Source organism: Glycine soja, chromosome 3 (genome assembly GCF_004193775.1).
Source record: "Glycine soja cultivar W05 chromosome 3, ASM419377v2, whole genome shotgun sequence".
Taxonomy (NCBI): domain Eukaryota; kingdom Viridiplantae; phylum Streptophyta; class Magnoliopsida; order Fabales; family Fabaceae; genus Glycine; species Glycine soja.
In genome coordinates, this window is record NC_041004.1 from 2,498,493 (window position 1) to 2,522,309 (window position 23,817).

Here is a 23,817-nt window from a genome sequence, read left to right on the forward strand (position 1 = left end):
CTCAATCACGTGAATCATTACTTAGGCAAAAGGCAAGGTCAAGGTGGATCAAAAAAGGGGATTGCAACTCTAGTTTCTTCCATAGGATTGTAAATGCAAACCACAGTTTTAATACCTCGAGAGGCATGCTTGTTGATGGTGCTTGGATTGTTGAACCTGGAAGGGCGAAAGAGGAGATACACTCATTCTTCAAAAACAGATTTGAGGAGATAGATTGGGTGAGGCCTAAACTTAATGGGGTTAGATTTCAAGCCATTGGTCATCACCACAATGTTAGACTGATTGAGCGATTCGGTGAAAAGGAAGTAAAGGAAGTTGTGTGGGAATGTGCAAGTGATAAGACTCCTGGACTAGATGGCATTAATTCAAATTTATTAGAGAATTTTGGGAGGTGATTAAAGTCGATGTGCTTCGATTTATGGACGAGTTCTTTGCCAATAGAGTGTTCCTGAAAAGAAACAATGCTTCATTTCTAGCACTCATTCATAAGGTGCATGATCCATAAAACCTTAATGATTTTAGTCCTATCTCCTTAATAGGGTGCATACACAAAATTGTGCCCCAGGTACTAGCAACGAGGATGAAGGAGGTGATGCCATTAATTGTAGATGAAAGACAAACTGCATTCATAGAGGGGAGACATTTGTTGCAAAGTACACTGATTGCCAATGAAGTAATTCATGAAGCAAAGAGGTGAAACAAACCATGCTTAGTGTTTAAAGTTGATTTTGAAAAGGCTCATGATTCAGTTTCTTGGGATTTCTTATTGTACATGTTGAGGAGGATGAGTTTCTGCGATAGATGGATCTCTTGGATTGAGGGCTGTCTAAATTCAGCTTCTATCTTCATATTGGTTAATGGAAGCCTTTAAGCTAAATTCATCCCACAAAGAGGGTTAAGGCAAGGAGATCCACTAGCTACTTTCTTATTTAATGTTGTTGTAGAGGGACTAAATGGCTTAATGAGAAAAGCAATGGAGAAAAAGCTATTTGAAGGTTTCTTGTTTGGTAGGAACGAGGTAGAAAGTATCTTACAGTATGCAGACGATACAATCTTCTTTGGGAAAGCCTCTAGGGAGAATGTCAAAGCAATCAAGGCCATTCTATGGAGTTTTGAACTTGTGTCAGGGCTCAAAATTAATTTTTCAAAGAGTAGCTTTGGGGTAGTGGGGATGTTAGAGAGGTGGAAGGAGGATGCCGCTATGTTTTTAAACTGTAGTCTACTGGTCATACCTTTTCTCTACTTGGGTACCCTGATTGGGACAAACCCAAGGTGTACTGAGGTTTGGGATCCCATCATCAAGAAATGTGAGAGAAAGTTGTCGAAATGGAAACAAAAATTACTTTCATTTGGGGGAAGGGTGACTCTCATGAAATCAATTTTAAATTCCATTCCTATTTATCTTTTTTCTTTTTTTAGGGTACCTAATAAAATATTGGACAAGTTGGTGAGGATACAACAGAGGTTTTTGTGGGGTGGAGGATTAGAGCAGAGGAAGATTGCTCAGGTAAAATAGGAGTCAATGTGCCTACCAAAGGAGAAATAAGGGTTGGGAATAAGATACCTAAGGAAGTTTAATTACGCACTTCTTGAAAAGTGGCGATGGAATTTATTCCATAACCAAAGGGAGCTGTGGGCTAGGGTATTGGTCTCAAAATATGGTGAATGGAGGAATTGGGACGAGGTGAGGAGGGGCAACACCAAATCATCATGGTGGAAGGGTATAAGATCTATAGCTCATTCCACTGAAGAAGGGAGTTGGTTTGTTAAAGGGATAAAGAGGAATCTTGGGTGTAGAGCAAGGGTGCAATTCTGGGAGGATGATGGTGTAACACTTATGTTGAAGTACCCCAGATTGTACTCTATATCTCCTATCAACAACAACAATCCATTCAATAGATGGGAGGTATCACAGGTACAAGGTGGGAGTAGAATTTCCAATGGAGGTAGCCATTTTTTGATGCTGAGATTGATTTGGCAACCAAGTTCCTGGAAGAAATGGATGGTATCATCATCTATCCAGATCATGTAGGCAACTGGACTTGGAAGGGAGATTCAAGTGGTGTATACACTATGGGGAATGCGTATGCGATGCTTATGGGCGACTATACAGACGAAAATCAGGATGGAGCTTTCAATGTGCTGTGGAAAGTAAGGGTCCCAAGCAAAGTTTCCTTTTTTGGTTGGAGATTATTATGAAATAGATAGTCAACTAAGACGAACTTACGTAAAAGACATGTGGAAATCAATGATCCAATGAGCCCATTCTGCAGAAGTTCCGAAGATGCAACACATCTATTTTTTAGCTGTAGTAAAATTCTACCACTTTGGTGGAAAGCTCTGTCTTGGACAAATAGATCGGGAGCATTTTTGCAATGTCCGAGACAACATTTCCTTCAGTATGTGCTTGGAAAGACATTTGGTGTTTGGTTCTAGCGATGGCAGTGCTGGTGGATATCCTTGACATGGAATATTTGGCATCATCGTAATGTGATTGTTTTCTCAAATGGAAGATTCATGCCAGTAAACTGATGGAGGAAGTAAGCTGGATGTGGCTAAAACTTATGGATAAAGGCTTTGATCTACCTTTCCATCAGTGGTCTAGTAATCTTAGGGAGACATTTTGTAATCAAGGAGGGATGAATATATAAGTAAAGGGTAGTACCGGGCCAAAAATAGTGTCAGATTTTTGGTTTCCTAATTCATGCTATACGGATTTTGTAATCAACTTGTATTAGGGCACCACATTTCTGCTCATTTTGGCCTTCACTTGTATACTTACCAGTACATCTTGCACTATTTTAAATATAATATATTATTAGTTTTGCCGATTAAAAAAAATTCAGCAAATAATTCTAATGTTTCTGTTACATTATATTAATCCCCTCCAATGTCTTCGAGCCATTTAGATTTTAGGGTATATTTTGAGTCTCTCTAGACCCATCCTAACATGTTTGATTCTCCCTGAGAATCTTTTGTCGGAGATCCTATCGTTGGTTCCAATGAAGGCTTTGATGTGATTTAGTTGCGTTTCCAAGTCTTGAAATTCTCCCATTTTTGATCTTACATTTGTTAAATTACACCTTCAAAAATGCCCACATCCTATAATGTTTCAAGATATCAGCGATCCAAAAACTTTTATGATTAATTGCACTCTTAGAGTGTTTTTTTTATTAGCACAGTGTGTTTAGTTTAGAGGAGGGAAATAGAGAAAACAAAAGTAAAAGATTTTTTTTATAATTAAAATAGAGTGTAAGAGATATGAATCCCACAAAATAAAGTATAAAATTTTTCTTGTATATTATTTTTTTCCCTTCAAAATAAACACACCCTAGAGTCTATTTGGAAAACAATTTATTCCAATATGAAATAACATTAAGCTCAATGACACAAGAGTCTTACTTCTCTGTTTCCTCCTTTGAAAAGAGTAAATGTCTGTTTTGAAAGCTTCAAATGTCAATCCAAACACACCTATCAATCCAACTAGGCTAAACATAGATAATTGATGTCTCCCACTTATGCAGTTGACATTTATTGGGTGCAAATTGTAAGAGGAGACACTAATTATTAAGATGTGTTGATTAAAGAGATAGGCATGTTGAATTCTTGTGAATTCCACTTTCTTCAGGTGTCGTTTTGCCTCAGTAAATGGTTAAACATGGATTCCCCCTGCTAACAGATTACTAATCATTAACATCTAACATTTGCCGATAAAAAAGAAATCATGGTTAAAGACGGGAGAAAATTGTAAAGGGAACAAAAGGAAAAGGCAAGCGCATGCAAGTCGCATATCAGTTGTATGTAAAACATGTCCAGTGTTTATAAAGCAATGAGAAGAGAGACAGTAGCACTGAGCATGGTAACTGATGCCTGTAACCCAAGTGGGAGTAATAAAATTTGTGTGTGCTTTTATGAATGTACCTTTGCCATCACGGAGACACATATGACATACCTATACAGAAAGAGAGCTGCTCCTTAGAAATGGCTGATCAAAATTACATTTAAGATAGTCATGTTGAGGAGGGAGCCAAGTGATGATTGATTGCGTTGCAGTTTGGTCGAACACGTTGGCCAGAGCTTAATTGGCATATATACATTGATTAATTAATTAGAATTCGGAAACTAACTAGGAGTGTCAAGAGAGTCTAACTTAGTTGGTTGAACAGAGTGTGTGAGTTATTGTATATCCCTGACACTGTTTTTGATTCTTACGGGTAAAGAAAAGAAACTGACTAGAAACCTTCCCTTCTTTTCACTTAGTATATGCTCAATTAATAATGCATAAATTCATGTGTACTTGTGTGCTTGAATAATGAACCACACAAATTTCTCCAAAAAGTATATTGCCAAACAAAATAGGATTGAGGATTGATGAGAAGCTAGCTAGCTTGCTTAACATGATGACTGATTAGGAGATTTACTTTATTGTAGATTCTGCTGTAAATTAGGCTGAGTTTCGGCATTATTCTTTCCTCAAATGAAGGATCACTTATTGCATATTCCTCAGACACGCATTTATTTTGATAAATGTGTTTTCACAGCAAAATTGCAATGTTTCGTCATTATAAATCAAAATCAAGTTTATTTTCTACATTTTGGAAACCTTCACTTGTAATCAAATCAAGAAAATTGTTGCTGTTTTATGGTGTCCGTGGCATCGTCGGAATGAGAAGCTATGGAATGGAGTTGAAAAGCCTATTAATATCTGCCTGCAGTTTGCTATTCAGCATGTTCATGATTGGAAGATTGCTCACTGGCGAAATTTAACTTCATCAAATCAAAGTTTTCGAAATTATTCAATCTGGACCAAGCCACCAATTGACCATATGAAGTATAATGTGGACACTGCCATTTTCCATGAAACACGTCTGTTTGGTGTAGCTTCCTGTATCAGCTTGGTTTCATGGATTACCATCATCACATGAAGCAGAGGCAATAACTCTTCTTTCTGAAATAAACTGGACTTCAGACATGCAATTTGATAACATTATTTTCGAGATTGATTGCAAACCAGTAGCTGATAGCATCAATTCGAGGAGGTTTCAGAATACTGAAGTTGGCGATATTTTGAGAAGTTGTCCTGCAAAACTATCTAATTTCCAAAGCTGTTGTGTACAGTTTGTCAGTAGGCAAGTCAATCAAGTTGCTCACTGCTTGGTTAGAACATCTAGATCTTTTGCTTGTCAACACATTTTAGATTTTAGTCCTACTTGTATTGACTCACTTGTGGTTTTAATTTTGACAATTTTTTATTAATAAAATCTTAAGCATTTTAAATTTTGTGTCTACAATATAGCTTCAGAGTTGTGACATTGGAAACTATGATTGGAATGCATCTGTAAGAGCTAACTTGCCTTTTATCCATTTCATATAGTCAAGACATGATGGCTCAAGATGTCCTAGACTCGTGTATTCCTATTTTTTCTACAGGGTGCTCATGATGTCCTATTTTAGTATAGTGCCGTGGTGGCAAGCTAGGCATTCAGGCAATGTGTAAACAATATTTCTTTTTATTATGGTTAAACCTTTTTGGTTGTTTCTATTTATATACACAATTTATAGCCGTTGATTGTTCTGGATCCCTTTATTACCCTCTTAAGTCTCAAATGATAACATACATTTGCCTTGTGTTTAAGCATGAAAAATTTCTTACTTATTCTTAAAAAGCAAAACTTGCCAAATAGATTTCATTCTTCACACTTGGATGAAAGACAACATATCTGGAGTCATCAACTGATGGATCAAAATCTCATGGAAAGGCAAAGACAGTGGCAATTTGAAATTAGAGAACTGCCCAACAACTTGTTGCATTGATGGCCTGAACTTTGGTTTGAGACACAAACATGCTAATGCTATTGTTACTGCAAGCATTATATCATGAGTGTCTTTTCCAAAGTTAGGAAGAGGAAGACGTGCATCTAAGATGTCCTTCAACAACATGTTTTGAGCAGTTGAGTTTGATAAAGATGAGATTAGCTCTCCAGGATGCCTTCCCATTAATGTTTCCAAAGTCACCACTCCAAAACTGTAAACATCACATTTTTCCGTGACATTCATTGTATAGGCAAGTTCTGTAATGTACAAGAAATGAAAAGGTTAACTTCTCAAGCTATACCTTCAAATCAAATTCTTGGAAGTCATGCACAAATTTTGCTAGTATATAATTGAAAATAGCACTTGACCTGGGGCAATGTAGCCATATGTGCCTGCTACCAAAGTTTGATTTGAAGAATCGGGATCAAGGAGTCTAGCTGTGCCAAAGTCTGAGACAAAAGCCTCTAATTGTGAGTTTAGTAGAACATTGCTACTTGTTACATCCCGATGAACAATTGGTGGAGTACAATAATGATGCATGTAGGACAAAGCATGTGCCATTCCTTTAATGATATTCACCCTCTTACTCCAATTCAACTCCTGAACTTCCTCATCATTATTCAAGGCATAAAATAAGCTACCTCTTTCCATGTATTGATAGACAAGAAACATGCAACGATTGTGGAGACAAAAGCCATGAAGCTTTACAATGTTTCTATGACGGATTTGTGTTAACATTTTGACTTCATTGTGAAAACTTTTGTTAAAAGATGGATTTTGAGATTCCATTTGGTGAAGTTTCTTCAATGCAACAATTTTACCGCTCGGCAATTGGGCTCTATAGACACTACCATAAGCACCAGTCCCAATGCAGTACTTGATGTGAAAGTCCTCGGTTGCTTCAATGATGTCTTCAAACGCAATTTTACCATCATAGTTCCATATGGAAAACAAGTTTCCATTCTTTGTTGATTTTCCTTCAAATTTGGTCTGAAACACACATCTTCTGAAATATAATGCTGACAGAAGTACCACTAGAATGAAGCAAATGATAGGAAGAACAATTAACATGAAAGGCTTGCCTTTTTTAGTTCGAGGATTGGTTTGGTGGACAGAATTGATATGTGTAAGGTAGCAGGATGTGAAATTTGGCATGTGGTAACTAATTAATGAGTCTTCCCCAAAATAACAATAGTCTGGAAACTCTGACTCAAGGTCTTGCGAGAAGTCAAATGAATTGTACGAAAGGTTTATATATGACAGAGTAGCAAATTCTCTATGTAGCTTACCTGTGAGATTGTTATAGCTAAGATCCAAGCTATCTAATATGGAATTTGCTTCTGATGAAATATGAGGAATTTCACCTTTCAAAAAATTATGGCTAAGGTTAAGATTATGAATACAACTGATTTGGGAAGGGATGCTTCCATTTAACAAGTTGTAGCTTAAATCCACTTTCTGGATATAGGGACATTTTAGGAATGGAGATAGGATTGTAAAATTGTTGTGGGAAAGGTCAACATCATAAAGATAATAGGCTTGTGCAATCTCTGAAGGTATTGAACCCGAAAGAAAGTTGTGTGATAGATTTAATAATATTAAACCTGTCGAGTTCCATAATTCTATGGGGATGGGGCCAGTAATTTGGTTAGAATCAAGGAAGAGATTTATCATCACCTTCAATCGACCCATAGTAGGAGGAATTGAACCAGTGAGTAAATTGTTTGAGAGAGATAATATTTTTAAAGATGTGAGGTTTCCAAATTCTACTGGTATGGGACCAGTAATTTGGTTAGAACTAAGGGAGAGATTTGTCAGATTCCCTAATTGACCCAAAGTAGAAGGTATGGTACCTTCAAGTTTGTTTGAATGAAGGGAGAGATGCTCCAAATTCTTCAATTGACCCAATGTAGAAGGTATGGTACCTTCAAATTTGTTTGAATGAAGGGAGAGATGCCCCAAATTATTCAATTGACCCAATGTACATGGGATGACACCACTAAGAGAGTTCCCTGAAACATCAAGTTGCTCAAGTTGAGTGAGATTTGAAAACATTTTAGGCATGAGCTTACCTTCAATATGGTTAGAATCAAGGAGGAGCATAGTCAAATTCTGTAATTGACCCAAACTAGAAGAAATTGAACCTGTAAGTGAATTGTTTGAGAGAATTAGTTCCTGTAATTGTGTTAAATTCCCTACTTCTATTGGTAAGTGACCTTCAAATTGGTTTGATTGAAGGTAGAGTTTGACCAAATTCTTCAATTCACCCAATGTAGATGGGATGACACCCCTGAGAGAATTCCAGGAAACATCAAGGTGCTTAAGTTCAGTGAGATTTGAAAGTGTTTTAGGCATGAGCCGGCCTTCAATATGGTTAGAATCAAGGAAGAGATATGTCAAATTCTCTAGTTGACTCAAAGTAGAGGGAATTGAACCTGTGAGTGAATTGTTTGAGAGATATAATTCCTTTAATTGTGTCAAATTCCCTACTTCCATTGGTAAGAGACCTTCAAATTTGTTTGAATAAAGGGAGAGATGCTCCAAATTCTTCAATTCACCCAATGTAGATGGGATGACACCGCTCAGAGAATTCCTAGAAACATCAAGGTGCTTAAGTTGAGTGAGATTTGAAAATGCTTTAGGCATAAGCTCACCTTGAATATGGTTAGAATCAAGGATGAGAAAGACTAAATTCTTCAATCGACCCAAAGTAGAAGGAATTGAACCCGTCAGTGAATTATTATCGAGATATAGTTCCACCAATTGTGTCAAATTCCATATTTCTACTGGAATTGAACCTGCAATTTGGTCAAAAGCATGGAAAAAGGTGTATCAGATTCTCCTATTGACTGGAATTTAGAAGGGACCGATAATGCAATTAACAGAATTGCCAGGCTCAAAACAAAAGTGTTTTAGGCAGCATCTTATTACCTTGAAGACAATTGTTGGACAGGACAAGATAGGTAAGCTTTGTAAGTGTGCTTATTTCTTTAGGAATGGTTCCTGTAAGAGCCATTCCATTTAGATCTAGATAGACTAAATTGGGGAAGGCACTCACGTTCAACTTCTGAATCCGCCGCAATTCTTCTAATGGAGGAATGTTCAAATAATCCGGGTAAATCTGAGTAACACTTCCAGCTTCATTACAAAAGACACCATCCCAATAACAATGGTCTGAGATATTTTGGTAAGCATACCACCAACCGCTCTGGAGCAAAGCCTGATGTTCCTCATTTGTGGACGTGTAATTAGACGAAGGTGCAATGCTGGTAACAATGATTGATGGTAGCAGCATGACATAAAGGACCATAATCAATAAACTGCAAACACAGTTAGCCATACTTGATTGACTTGGATTCAAATGGCTTCAATTACTGGTCAACTTTGTTATAATGCTATTGGCCTTGGTAATCGGTATATATAAAAGTGGCCGGCCAATAGACACTCATGTGGAAACTGTTAGAAAAATAAATAGGAAACCAAATTGGAATTATTTCACATATAATCAATACACAAATAATTTTTATAACAATACTTAATACAAAAATAAAACAAAGAAGAGTTTAGTAAGAGCTTGGATTGAAGCGTGTTATGCATTATCCTTAGAGATAAAAATGCTCCCACTGTATTGGTAGAATATAAATTAATATGCATGCACTCCTCTCTTAAGATACGACAACCTGTTAATCAATCGAGTGCAGCGAAATGATCCTAAATAAAAAAACACTATGCTCCAAAACATATAGTTGTAGCAAATATAATATAATTTTATTAAAAAGAGAACTATGCAAATGATATTTTGATGTGTAAGTATGTGCGTATGCATTTTTTTCGTAAGAAAAAGCTAATAACAAATCTTAAATGCCTCCAACGGATAAAAAGACTGAAGGCTTAGTCAAACACAATTTCTAAAAGATGGGAATAAATAGATAGGAAATAGTTTTTATCTTAAAAATTGATTTAGAAAAAGAAAATATATTTACTTTAAAATTTAAATTATAGAAAAATATTTTCCAACAATCTCCACTAATTTAAAATATAAAGTAATAAAATAATATGATAAAAATATTTTTAATGGAGCATAATATAGTGTGTTTCAGTAGAAGGAACCCTCTGGATTTGAGTCTTATACCTAGTGCATATGAACTTCCATCGGAGAAAAAGATAGTGACTTGATTGTCTTGAACTATATCTCCTTTAACCAATCTTTAGAATACAACACAATACAATGTAGGTGTTCATTTGAGTTCTAATAAGTAATTGCGCGTTACACGGCCTTGCACATGTATCTTATTTCGTGAGTGTCACTCAGAGATTAGTCCATATCTCGTAGTGGCAGCCCCACCACCACAATCACTAGGTGAACCTCAAAGAGCGATCTATGACTATTGCCCCCACAATCAACTGTCGTTGGGTTCATTAAGAGGTATTTAAAAATGATTTATTCATTAAATTAAATATGTATACCTTAACCTTACAATTGTCACAGTTTATACTACACCCCGCTATAGGAATGAGAATAAGAACATTTTCGCAAAAATAATAACTTTAGTATACTTTAGTCAACAAATAACTTCGTTGTTATCCGTTGAACTCAATTCATAAGATCACCAATCACACAGAGACGGATGTCCGTTATTGTGACTAATAGGTGGACTTTAGTCTTATTCCCTTCATCGACTTAAATATGTATTGACATCACAATACTTTTGTAAGTAGTGGATCCACGGGATTTTATCAAATTTGCCCCATACTAAGCCACCCACAATGAGTTGGCCTGAGTGCAATAGAAACCATGAATGTGATTTTCCCGTTTAGTAGATATGACAATATCGAGAATCTTCTTTGAACCAAACAAAGTTTTCAACCAATAATATAGAAATCTCAATATGATGACATATTTTATCATGCTTCGAACTTGTGAAGCCATTAAGTCAAAAATTCATTAATATATAAGCAATAATTTAAGGAACTTTGTGCATACATGCGTAGCATGACCTTGTGCCCATGCCATTGAGAATATTATAACTGTCATGATACATTGATATGGAACAACATGAGTAACTTATTTAGGAATTCCAATAGGTTGCATATGAATAATTCAATATGCACACTGCAACATAAAACAACCAATATAACCATGCTATTAACATGGATAAATAATTTTAAGAAAGCATAGTTGGGAGCACATGCTTATACTTATTGATAAGTACATAAGAACTATAATAATATGTTCAAAAATTATAGTAAAATTTATACATCAATAAAGTCATCACCTTCAATTGTATACTCAATTTAACTTTATGAACATAGCATAATTTATGAATTGGTGAACACATCAAATTGTAAGTTCACATGATTGAAATATTATAATTGAAGTTTTAGAAATAAAAGAGTATCATTTAACATTTTATTAAATTAAAAAAAAATGCCAAATCGATTGAAAAAACATAAAAAATTAAACATTATTCGTGTCACTGTTAGTTGCTATTCATGAGTTAGTATTGTATTGAAAATTTGCAAAAAAATAGCAATGTGCCTCCAATTTATGTTTTTTTTTGCGAAAATTGTATATATTTTCTTGTGTGATTTTATAGTAAAAAATCCATTTTTTGCGACCTAATGTTGAATTCAACTCAGTTTGTAGGCCAAAGAAGAGAAGGTGCAAAAAGCTGCTGATGAACTTGCTTAGCAAGGCAAATTGACTAAGTGAGCCTCATCCGCTTAGCGAGGCAGCCAGCTCGCTTAGCGGATGGGAAACCTTAGAAGGATAAGTCAGAGATCAGAGCGCTTAGCGCGCAGCCAGCCCGCCCAGCGAGGACGTTGTCTCTTCTCCCGCTTAGCGTGCCCAAACTCGCTTAGCGAAATTTTACTTACTCTCGCTCAGCGAGACATGCTCGCTGAGCAAGCCTTCATGTGCTAAGAAGTCCAAGAGCCTTTAAAACACTAAGATGGATGGAAAACAAAAGGACACAACCCACCACCACCACAACCAGAGTCTAGCCAAGCCTTACTATGTGAAAAATAGAGAGAAATAGGGTTGAGAGGCTGGAGAAGACATTGTCCTTCATCTTCTTCCATTTTCTTTCACCAAAAACATTTTCTTTCTTTGTATGTTGAAGCTTTACTTGTAATGGAAGACTAGAACCTTTTTGTTGGGGAGTAGACTACTGAAACTCTTGATGTAATGTTCTAAATATCTACTTAATGTTATTTTCTGGTGTTCTTTGCTTCTATCTATACTTATTTTACATGCTTATGGCTTGATCACCCATTTGTATGTTTAGTTAGGTTTTTTAGTATTGGAAAATGTTTTAAAACCTTAGAACTTGATAGAGAAAGTTAGAAATCTGTATGTCTAGGAATGGAGTGCAGTGATCTAGTATATTTTACACTATATGCTTAGTGCAACTCTTTTAGAGTGAGTTTGTTGAGGAATCAAGAACAAAGGCTAAGAGAGTTAGGCTCATTCATGTGAGGAATCATGGTCTGAGTATTTTGTCGGTGTAAGAACACTAGGATAACGTTAAATAGAGAAAAACCCTTTTATACGGCAAGAGAAATTTTAGTAGGAAACTCCCCAACGCTTTTATCTTGATATTTGTCGCATTTTACAGCTTTCGAGTAGTTTACTTTTGTCTAAATAGTTAATAGTGCAGAAAACTTATTTCACCACTTAATCTTTACCTTATTTCAAAGTTAAGAAGTGTTTACATATTGAATATACATAGTCTAGGTGAAACAAATTTCTTGTGGATACAATACTCGGTCTTATCATTTTATATACTAATTGTGCAAATCGATATACTTGCCGAATAGCAAGAATAGTCACCAGGTTTGACAATAAGAATTGTTCTGATCAAACCAATCGTAGAAGCCCTCATTTCACAATCTTGATATCATTATAACATGCATTAAACTGAAGGCTAGTCAATGGATGATCCTTGCATCCATTTCCTGATCATTAATTAGTCAATAAAAATAGTCAAAGATTTCAAGATATTCAAATACACTTCAATTCATGAACACAAGACTAAGATGAACTCATCTTTCCCAAACTATAAATTCAAACATAGTAAGATGAATAAAAAGTAATAACAAGTTGAGATTACATTACTACATCATTTCACATTGGTACAATCACTAGCAAAATTAGGCATGCTAAGACATCTATGCAAATGATGATAACCCATAAAAGTGTGAGCAAGTTCATGAGGATCAAGTCATAATTGTAATAAAAAAAAGAACAAACAATATTTTAACTTAATAACTCAAAGCCATAATTTTTTAACACAATTAACCAAATAAAAATAGTTCACATCATACAAAGCCTAGCAATTCAGTTTTATTGTAATTTGGTAGTTTTTATTGCCAAGCAATATAAACTCAATACTTGCAGCTAAAACTCGAAAAACTAAATCATAACACCATGGATTAAATTGGAGGATATTTTTCAACCAATTAAAATCTATCAAACTTCAAATCAACTTAAAGCAATATCACATAATCAAAGACATATATATGATTATGAAACACAAGACATGAGAGATTTCATTATGATAAATAAGGATATTAGGCTTAAATATGTTTTTGGTCCCTAATATATATCCGTTTTTTGCATCTGGACCCTAATAAATTTTTCCTTGAATCGGGTCCCTAATATTTAAAATTTTTTGTCCAAGGTCCCTGCTGTTAGTGGAAATCCGTTATCTAATTACGTGACTGTTAACCAAACACGTAAGCATGCGACGTGTGGAGTCATGTGTAATATTTGTGTGAGTGGGATTACACATTGGAATTTTTTTTTTAAAAAAAAGTAAAAACGACACCGTTCTTCTCCTTCTTCTCCACAGTAGTAACAACCACCTTCCTTCGAACCAAACACCTAACTTTCTGCCACCGCCAGACCCAAACGACAAAAGGGTGCTTGCATTATAACACTGCCCTTTCTCACTTGCTAGTTGCTTATCATTCACTCACTCGTTACTGTGTCTCTGAAATGGGTAAACAAGCATTGAGTTCCTTTCCTCCCATCATTTTCTTCTTCATTTTTTTCCATTGTTTCCAGTGATGAAGCTTCCAAGACCTTCATCTTTTGTGTGGATTCCCAATCCAAGCCCACCATGTTCCCCACTCACTACCATTGGTACACCTCTGAGTTCGTCGAAGAAACCAACATCCTCCACGTATACGACACTGTTTTCCACGGCATCTACACAATGCTCACACGCCAGCAAGTCTCGTCCATAAGCCAACACCCTTATGTCCTCGCTGTCTGCGAAGGTCGCCATCGCGAACTCCACACCACGTGCTCATAGTTCCTCAACCTCTGCAACTAGTGCGGCCTCTAGTTTGAATCCAACTACGACTTCAATGTCATTGTCAGAGTCTTCAACACCAACGTCTGGCTGGAACATTGCAGTCTTCCACCATCAGCGAGCGGTGATGATGTCAAGGACAGGAAGATGAAGAAGAAGGCAAAGGTGGTGGAAAATGACGGCAGAAAAGATGGAAACTTTATTGGGTTTTGGAGATACCCTTTTGCGAGAATCAAAGTGGGGTTTGGCTTTTGGGATGCAAAATAACCTAGAAGTGTTCATCGGAGGCTAGGGAGTGGAGTGCCAGAGAAAGTGCAAATCATTGCCCTTCTTCTCTAGAAATGACCATGCACAACCACTAACGTCCTCGGTGGAACCAAAGCAATGAAACCACATGACCTCGTTCCCGTCAGTGATGCACCGCACGTTCTCCTTACCTTCGTTGCCCTTGGTGAGCCTCGCGACGATGCGTGCCTTTATCACCTTGAGAAAATCCTTGAACCGTGCCACAACGCGTGACACGTTCTGCACCTTGAAAATCAATTTGACCCGACCCGGGAAGGGCTTGCGGCCCCAGTTTGTGTGGAAGATGATTTCAACAACGTTGTGCGAAGGGTGGCCTTTGGGAAGTTCAATGTTGCCACGCGACGAGGTTATCGTTGTCGTAGTGCTACTTCGAGAACGTGTCATGGTGGTTCGTGCTTCAAATTCAGGTTTGGTTGTTGATGATGGGTATTTCAAGCTTAGATGTTTCTCCAAAGGTGGCTTGGAGTGGGGTTGTTGTGGTTTTAGGGGATGTGGTGATGACTTTGTTTGTGATGGTGAAAAAGAAGAAAGGTTGTGGAAGAAAGGGGTTGAAGGAGGAAGAGGAAGATGGGTTTGTGCTTGTGTTTACACGATGTTATTTTTACCTTTTTTTTTTTAAATTCCAATGTTTAATCCTTCTCACACATATATTACGTGTGACACCACACGTCGCATGCCTACCTATCCGGTTAATGACCACATAAATAGATAATGGATTTCCACTAACGGCAAAGACCACAGACAAAAGTTTTCAAATATTAGGGACTTGATTCGAAGGAAAAATTTATTAGGAACTAGATGCAAAAAATGAGTATATATCAGGGACCAAAAACATATTTAAGTCATGATATTATGACATGAAGGATTTAATAGTTTAAGTTCTAGTACATAAACTACCAATGTAAATACATATGTGCCTCACAGTTAAAAGCCTTTGATCAAAATCTAACAATTATAGCCACACAATTTTATTTTTTTTAATTATACTATTTTGAAGTGTTCAAAGAAAACATATTCATGGAATACTACAACACCATATTGATTATAGAAACTGAGTGATAAAGAAGAACTTTGATACTACATATATACTACAAGAAAAAATGCCAACGGTAACATATCAATACTGTAACATCACTTTAGTCAAGCATACAAATATATGTCAATATCAACAAATAACTCAATATGACAAACACAAACAAAGAAATTATAAGTCTCAAGTAAACTTTTCAATGTATATATATATATATATACCCACTCCCTTAGTTTTAAAATCATCCAAGACCTCCTCCCCCCTTTTCCAAATTTCCTCTTCTTTTTAATAACCCACCTCATCTCTCAAACCCTATCTCTTCTCAAATTTTCATCTCTCAACCTTTTACTCATCTTCTTCCATTGTTCCAAAATTTGTCAAGCTTATTGTATCCTTGTGTCATTCTCAAGCACGTGAATGCGATTGGAGAAAAAGGGAGCACCACTGATTTCGTTAAATTTTCTATTTGATCTCTTTAAGGTAAAAATTTATAACCCATCGTGTTAGATGAATATTTTATAGCATAGTTTAGTTATGAGTTGTGTGAAAAGGGTTAGAAAACTAAGTATTAGAGATTATTATGGTTTCCTCAAAACCCTATGTTTGCTAAATTTGGGGATTTTGCCTAATATCTTGTTCTTTTATTTTAAATGCTTAGATCCTGTAAAAAATATGATGGTTGATCCTCCCAACAATATTGAAAGGTGTTGATTAGGTTTTTGTTTTTTGAGTGAGTAGATAATCTACTTAGCGGCACATTTTTTAAAATTCTGTTAGGAGAAGCAAGTAAACTTCAAAATATATATTCTTTTGTGATCTTTGAAATTTTAGGAGTACTTAAGAATAAAGGAAAAATATTTATTTTTGTTTGATTGAAATTTATTTTGAGATTTTTTATAAGATATTTAAGAATGAATATTGGGTTATAGTTTATTTTATTTATTTTCAGTTCATGATTGAGTGTCATTCGTTACAACGAAGAGATAATGTAGCCTATGAGTCAATTACTCAGTATATTTATATTTTTCGTTTGCTACAACGAAGAGATAATGTAGCCTATTAGTCAATTACTCATAGTATATTTATATTTTCAGTTTACTGCAACAAAGAGATAATGCAACCTATGGGTTGAATATCCATAGTTTCTAAAGATCTATTCGCTGCAACGAAGAGATAATGCAGTCTATGAGCTAAATGTCATAGTTCTATAATTACCATTCACCACAACAAAGAGATAACATGGTCTATGTGCACATAGTGGAATGAAAGTTTGATTATAAAGTTATTATTATTGAATACAAATTTATATGTAGTTCTAAAATTTTTCAAGGGAGTATACAATAGTTTCTAAATGCAAGTTGTATTTATTTTTCTTTATTTAATGTTATTTAAATTCATTTTGGATGTAAAGACTCATGCTATGCTATGTTGTGCTCTCCTTCCTGTTCGCTTTGTATTTTATGCTTTCACTAAGTCTTTGTGACTTATCCCCTTATTTTATTCTATTTTCTCAGCTACACAAATAGTGGAATAATTGACTTCCTAGGATTTGCTGACTTATCCAGGAATTTGATTATCATTTGGTAGGTCTTCATTGCGTCTGACGAAGAGTTTTTTTTTTTACTCCAGTATAATGCAGCTATAGGGATAAGGGTAGTAATAAATATAGAGAAAATTCCTTTATTTTTGAAATTTAAATGATCCTCTCTTATAGATATGCTGATGGTGTATTTATGATATTTTGAAACACTTTGATGATTGGTATTTATGACCAACATCACTATTAGTTAATATTTTGGACAATATATCAAGGGTCTATGTTGTGACCTGATGCCTTAATATCTAATTGTTGGATTGATATATATACACACACACACACACACACACACAGAGATTTGTCAAGATATATTATATGTTTTTATAGGTTAATTAATATAGGATAGACTAGCTAGACTACAAAAATTATAGTTTGTGCGCCAATCATGGTCCAAGAGTGGGTTGTGACATTATAGGTGAATTCTGTTGCTTGGAAACTCAAATTCAAAATATAAGTTTTTCTCTCTAAGATTGTTAGAAATATGATTAGGAAACCAAAATTACAAACATAGAAGTCGACTTATTTCACATATAATCAATACATGAACAATTTTTATAATAATACTTAATACAAAAATAAATATAATAACAAATAAGAGTTTAAAAAGAGCCTGAATTGAAGTGCATTATACTTAGAAAAAAAAAATGCCGCCACTGCATTAGTAGAATAAATTAATATACATGTGTTCCTCTATCAAAGTACGACAACATGTTAATTCAGTCTAAGTGGAGTAAAAAGAGTGAAAGGATCTCGAACCAAAAAACATCATGCTCCAAAATATATAGATATATAATAACACAATATAATTTTATAAAAAAGAGAAATAGACAAATGATATTTTAGTGTAAATGTGTGCCTATACATATTTTTCTTATTTTTTCATAAGAGAAAGCTACATATAAGCAAAAAAATAATAAAAAACCACCAAATGTGCAGCCCAAGTATCACAATTAACAAACTAGTAACAAACATAACAAATCTTAAAGGCCTCTTACCCGATAAAAAAAAACTAAAAATTTAGTCAAACGTAATTTCTAAAAGATAAAAATAAATAAATAGGGAATAATTGTTATCTTAAAAAAAACCCATTAAGAAAAAAATATACATATACTTTTAAATTTTAAATTATAAACTTTTCCCGTGAAGACAATGAATGACCTACATAGTTTTGCACAAAGCAATTGTGAAGTGATTGCAGGGGGGCACCTTTCGGAAAGTGTAGTGCCCACTTAACTCTGACTGATATACAACAATAAACTTGATCGAACACTTTGAATGCAGTAAAATCAAAGAGGTACAAATACAAAGTCTTCCAACGCTGAATTAATTAAGGGTCTGGGTGGAAGGAGAGAAATAAGAGAGAAATTTTTTACTTTTTCATGTCCGACCTACACTCTTTACATTCTAATTAAAAAATTCTCTTCTATTTTCATCTCTAAACTAAACACATCCTAAATCATAAATGTAACTTGTTCTTCTTCCTGCAGTTGGTAAAATTGATGGGGACACAATTTGATCAGATTTTTCTGGAAGTCAAAGAATCCATTAAGGAATTGAGAATTGATTGGTTAAAGGGAAGAAGGGTCCATGTTTGTGAAAGATAGAATGGTGTAGGTGACATGTCTTCTCTGTTGTTCTTTCACAGCTGTTCCTGGGTTATTTTTTGAAAATTACACAGTCTTAAAATTGAATCACAAAATTAAATATTAATAAAATTAAATATTAACACAACTACATAAACATGGACAACACAGGAACAACTGAGAAAAGGATAACAGAAAAGCCAATTTAGTAACATGTGTATGCGGTGTCTTTATAAGTAAGCACAGTAACTGGTTAATTACTTGTGAGATCGACTCAGACTGATTCATTCATTGCCTTGTTGCTCGGTCCACCTAACCCATTTTTCACTTCAATCAATATTCCACGTTGTAGACTTGACTCTTCGGCACTTCGAATGCACTAAAATCCAACAGGTACAGATACAAAGTCTTCCATTGCTGATCAATTAAATGTAGTTTGTCTGCATTCTGCAGTTGGTAAAATTGGTGGGGACAAAGTCTTTCAACAAAGTGTAAAGTAGAATTTTTAGGAACTAGCCATTTACACTGGTAAGTGGTAATACTACAGAAGGTGTATTTGACTGTTAAAACTAACTAGACACATTCAGGGGTTGCGTGGATTTATAAATCATTAAAGAAATATTTAAATAAATTATTTGTTTCATAAATTAAGTTTAAAAATATAATTGTCAAAGATATTTTATATCATTTTTTATTAAAGAAGATAAAAAGATTAGGTATAATTTAAAATATTTTTTATTTATCAATATATTTATAAGGGAAATTTCTAAAATTGAAGGCTGATCACTCGACTAAAGTTAATTAAAAGTAAGCATTATATATAAATTTTATAAGAACAATATAAGAATAAAGTGAAATTGACATAATATAGCAGTAAAAAAAATATATTTAATAAAAGAAAAACAGTCAATCATAATGGTAAAAAACATAAAATTGATGCAAATAAAACACCGAAAATTGTTCATTTAAATATAATTTTTATATTTATTTTCTTTTGTTGGTGACCTATTGTTGAATTTTGTTTTTTTTATGTGCTCCTTATTTAACTTTGAAATAAGATTGACTCTTCATCACCTTTCTCCTTAATGAACTTTATGAGATTGAATAAACTTCATTTGATGATGAAAATGCATCTTTTGACTTATTGGATGCTTATAGCTTTGAGCTTTTACTTATGACATATTGTTTTTTTCACATTTTTTTAATGGACTTTATTCTTCTTTTGACGATGAAAATGAATCTTTTGACTTCTTGGATAGTTGTATCTTTGGACTTTGACTTTTGACAGTTTGTTTATTTGTTTTTTTCTTAATGGACTTTGTGAGATTTGATAAACTTCTCCATGAAGATGAACCTTTTGATTTATTCGATGCTTGTTGGGCTTTGACTTATAACTAGTTATTCACGTGACTCATATGATGATATTTGTTGTGGTGAAGTGAGCTCCTTTTTTAATAAAAATATTAATTAGTGGATGAAACTATTAATATTTTGTACAAGAAGTAAAAATAAAAATAAATTATAAATATGATTACCTGTTTAATTTCTTTGAGGAGAGGATCATGTTGAATGATATATTTTTTTTAGATAAAAGTTCTTGTGACGATATAGGTTTGAAATCCTTCCTTTAAGTTGTGAGCCCTGAGCATGATTTAAAAAATAAAGGTGTGTTTACAAAGGATATACAATATTGGGAGTATGTCGGCCTTATTTGCATTTTGGGTGTGAAGGAGTTCAGATGTTGTTGTGTTTAAAATTTGTTGCACATCTCGATCGAAGATTGTGAATGTTGCTACATCGGTGTCACCAGAGAATTTCAATTGTATCTTGAACTTAAAAAAGATTTTAAATTTTTTAATATTTATTTAATTATGTTATAGAAAATAATTCATTATATACAAAACATTAAACCTTGTTGTTGGGTACTTGGATGACTATTTGTGCATTCTCTACAAGTGTATTGATTTCCCTTTTCTATAACTTTCTTTTGGCATCTCCCACATGCAGCAAATTCCAACCAAACTTATCATCGATCTCATTGATTGTTGCATGAATTGTGAACACATTATCCTATTATTTTGTATATGTTAAAACTAAGAAAAATAAAGTATTATTGAATATTATGAATATGAAGGTATGATAGGTTAGGATACATGTGATTCTCATACCCATCTCATGGGCATTATATCTTGTAAAAATCTTCTATTTTTTGACATTCTTTTCACTGTTGGTAGAACTTGGAGAAGATAGTCCTTTTATTTGATGTTGCTCTATTTTTTTCTACAAAGTAGTTATTTAAAATAAAATTTATAATTTTTTAACTACATCAATCAAAGAATTAGAATAAATTAACGATTTTGTTTCTTGAATGTTACAAGATGTGTATAATAAAATAAAATAAAAGAAGGAAGTTCATTTTATCCTATTACCCTATCTTGAACTTTACAAAATCAGGATTGTCTAAGTTGATATAGATGCTTGTACTTGAAGTTAAATTGATTGAATACTCATTTGAAAAACAATTATTAAAATGTAATTGTTAGTAAATTAAAATTATTATATTAAATAAAATATAAAAAATTTATTGTAAGCAAAAAGTATGATGTAGACTTAATTGAAATTAAAATTATTTATTTATTAAATAAGTTGAATTGAAAACAATACTTAAGATAGTAAAGAAACATCTCAAATAAATAAATAAATATCAAAATAAATAAACATGCTAATATAAAAATAAAGGAATAGAAAATTATGGATCAATTTTTATTTAAATATTATTTAAACATTATATATATATATATATAAATTAAAATAAAAATTAAATTTAGAAAAAGGGATATATTTCTAGGTGCTCATGATGTGCTATCAAAGTATAAGTGGAGTGAAAGGAATGAAAGGATCCCAAACCAAAAAACATCATGCTCCAAAACATATAGTTATATAGTAACACAATATAATTTTATAAAAAAGAGAAATAGACAAATGATATTTTAGTGTAAATGTGTGCCTATACGTATTTTTCTTATTTTTTCATAAGAGAAAAAAAATAAAAAACCACCAAATGTGCAGCCCAAGTATCACAATTAACATACTAGTAACAAACATAACAAATCTTAAAGGCCTCTTACCCGATAAAAAAACTAAAAATTTAGTCAAACGTAATTTCTAAAAGATAAAAATAAATAAATAGGGAATAATTGTTATCTTAAAAAAACCCATTAAGAAAAAAATATACATATACTTTTAAATTTTAAATTATAAAAAAATATTTTCAAAAGAGAAACTTGCACTCAAACTTTTCCCGTGAAGACAATGAATGACCTACATAGTCTTGCGCAAAGCAATTGTGAAGTGATTGCAGGGGGTCACCTTTCGGAAAGTGTAGTGCCCACTTAACTCTGACTGATATACAACAATAAACTTGATCGAACACTTTGAATGCAGTAAAATCAAAGAGGTACAAATACAAAGTCTTCCAACGCTGAATTAATTAAGGCTCTGGGTGGAAGGAGAGAAATAAGAGAGAAATTTTTTACTTTTTCATGTGCTACCTACACTCTTTACATTCTAATTAAAAAATTCTCTTCTATTTTCATCGTCTAAACTAAACACATCCTAAATGTAACTTGTTCTTCTTTCTGCAGTTGGCAAAATTGATGGGGACACAATTTGATCAGATTTCTCGGGAAGTCAAAGAATCCATTAAGGAATTGAGAATTGATTGGTTAAAGGGGGAAGGAGGGTCCATGTTTGTGGAAGATAGAATGGTGTAGGTGACATGTGGAACCTGGCTTCTCTGCTGTCTTTTCTGAGCTGTTCCTGTGTTGTTTCTTAAAAATTACACAATCTTAAAATTGAATCACAAAATTAAATATTAATAAAATTAAATATTAATACAACAACATAGACAACACAGGAACAGTTAGAAAAATGACATTAGAGAAGCCAATTTCGTGACATGTGTATGCAGTGTCTTTATGAGTAAGCACAGTGATTGGTTAATTACTTGTGAGATCGACTCAGACTGATTCATTCATTGCCTTGTTGCTCGGTCCTCCTAACCCATTTTTCACTTCAATCAATATTCCACGTTGTAGACTTGACTCTTCGGCACTTCGAATGCACTAAAATCCAACAGGTACAGATACAAAGTCTTCCAATGCTGATCAATTAAATGTAGTTTGTCTGCATTCTGCAGTTGGTAAAATTGGTGGGGACAAAGTCTTTCAACAAAGTGTATTGTATAATTTTTAGGAACTAGCCATTTACACTGGTAAGTGGTAATACTACAGAAGGTGTATTTGACTGTTAAAACTAACTAGACACACATTTACGGGTTGCGCCAATTTATAAATCTTTAAAGAAATATTTAAATAAATTATTTGCTTCATAAACTAAGTTAAAAAATATAATTGTCAAAGATATTTTATATCATTTTCTATTAAAGAAGATAAAAAGATTACGTATAACTTAAAATATTTTTTATATCAACATATTTGTAAGGGAAATTTTTAAAATTGGAGATTGACCACTCGACTAAAGTTGATAAAAAGTAAGTATTATGTATAAATTTTGTAAGAGTAATATAAGAATAAAGTGAAGGAAGAATGATGAAAGGTATAACATGTTACATGTATACATTGATCATAGATCACAAAAGATCAATTATATATTATATTAATGTTGTCATTTATGTTATGTTTAACTTTTGGATTGTGAATTCATTCAATTTTGTTCACCTGCCCTTACAATACAGTTATTGACTTTTGGTTTGCAGGCTGTTAAAACTGAAAGCTTATTGAAACCAAACCTTTCAGTCGAAGAATTTCCAGGTGCATAGTTATTGGAGTTTTTGATTTTTTTTTTATGATATACTTGAGTCTTGGTGATCACTGCACATAGCAATACATGTTAGAATCAATGTCTCATGTGAGAGACATGTGACTTAGTAAGGACTAATAAATAAATAATTAACGATTAAGGACTAAATTGTAATTGGGCTTAATAGGAGAAGTTTCTAGAGCTAACTGCTACTTGATGAGAGTAGTGGTTATAAAAGGGGCTTAATATCCACTAACATAAAATAAGGTCCCCTTCCTGACCAGAAAATGTTCTTTCTCACCCATAGCCATCACGAACGGAGAGAGGCAGAAAAGAAAGACCTAAGAA

The 23,817-nt window shown here is 33.7% G+C and overlaps 1 protein-coding gene across 1 annotated transcript; it reads right to left on the minus strand.

The window, feature by feature from the left end:
- Nucleotides 1–4,363: 4,363 nt before the first annotated feature.
- Nucleotides 4,364–9,209, minus strand: LOC114405858 (probable leucine-rich repeat receptor-like protein kinase At1g35710). The gene is made up of 3 exons (XM_028368372.1): nucleotides 8,746–9,209; nucleotides 6,183–8,612; nucleotides 4,364–6,071 (listed from the first exon to the last, which is right to left on the minus strand). Exons 1-3 carry the CDS (start codon nucleotides 9,152–9,154, stop codon nucleotides 5,695–5,697), a joined length of 3,216 nt encoding a protein of 1,071 aa, XP_028224173.1. The 5' UTR covers nucleotides 9,155–9,209; the 3' UTR covers nucleotides 4,364–5,694.
- Nucleotides 9,210–23,817: the final 14,608 nt, after the last annotated feature.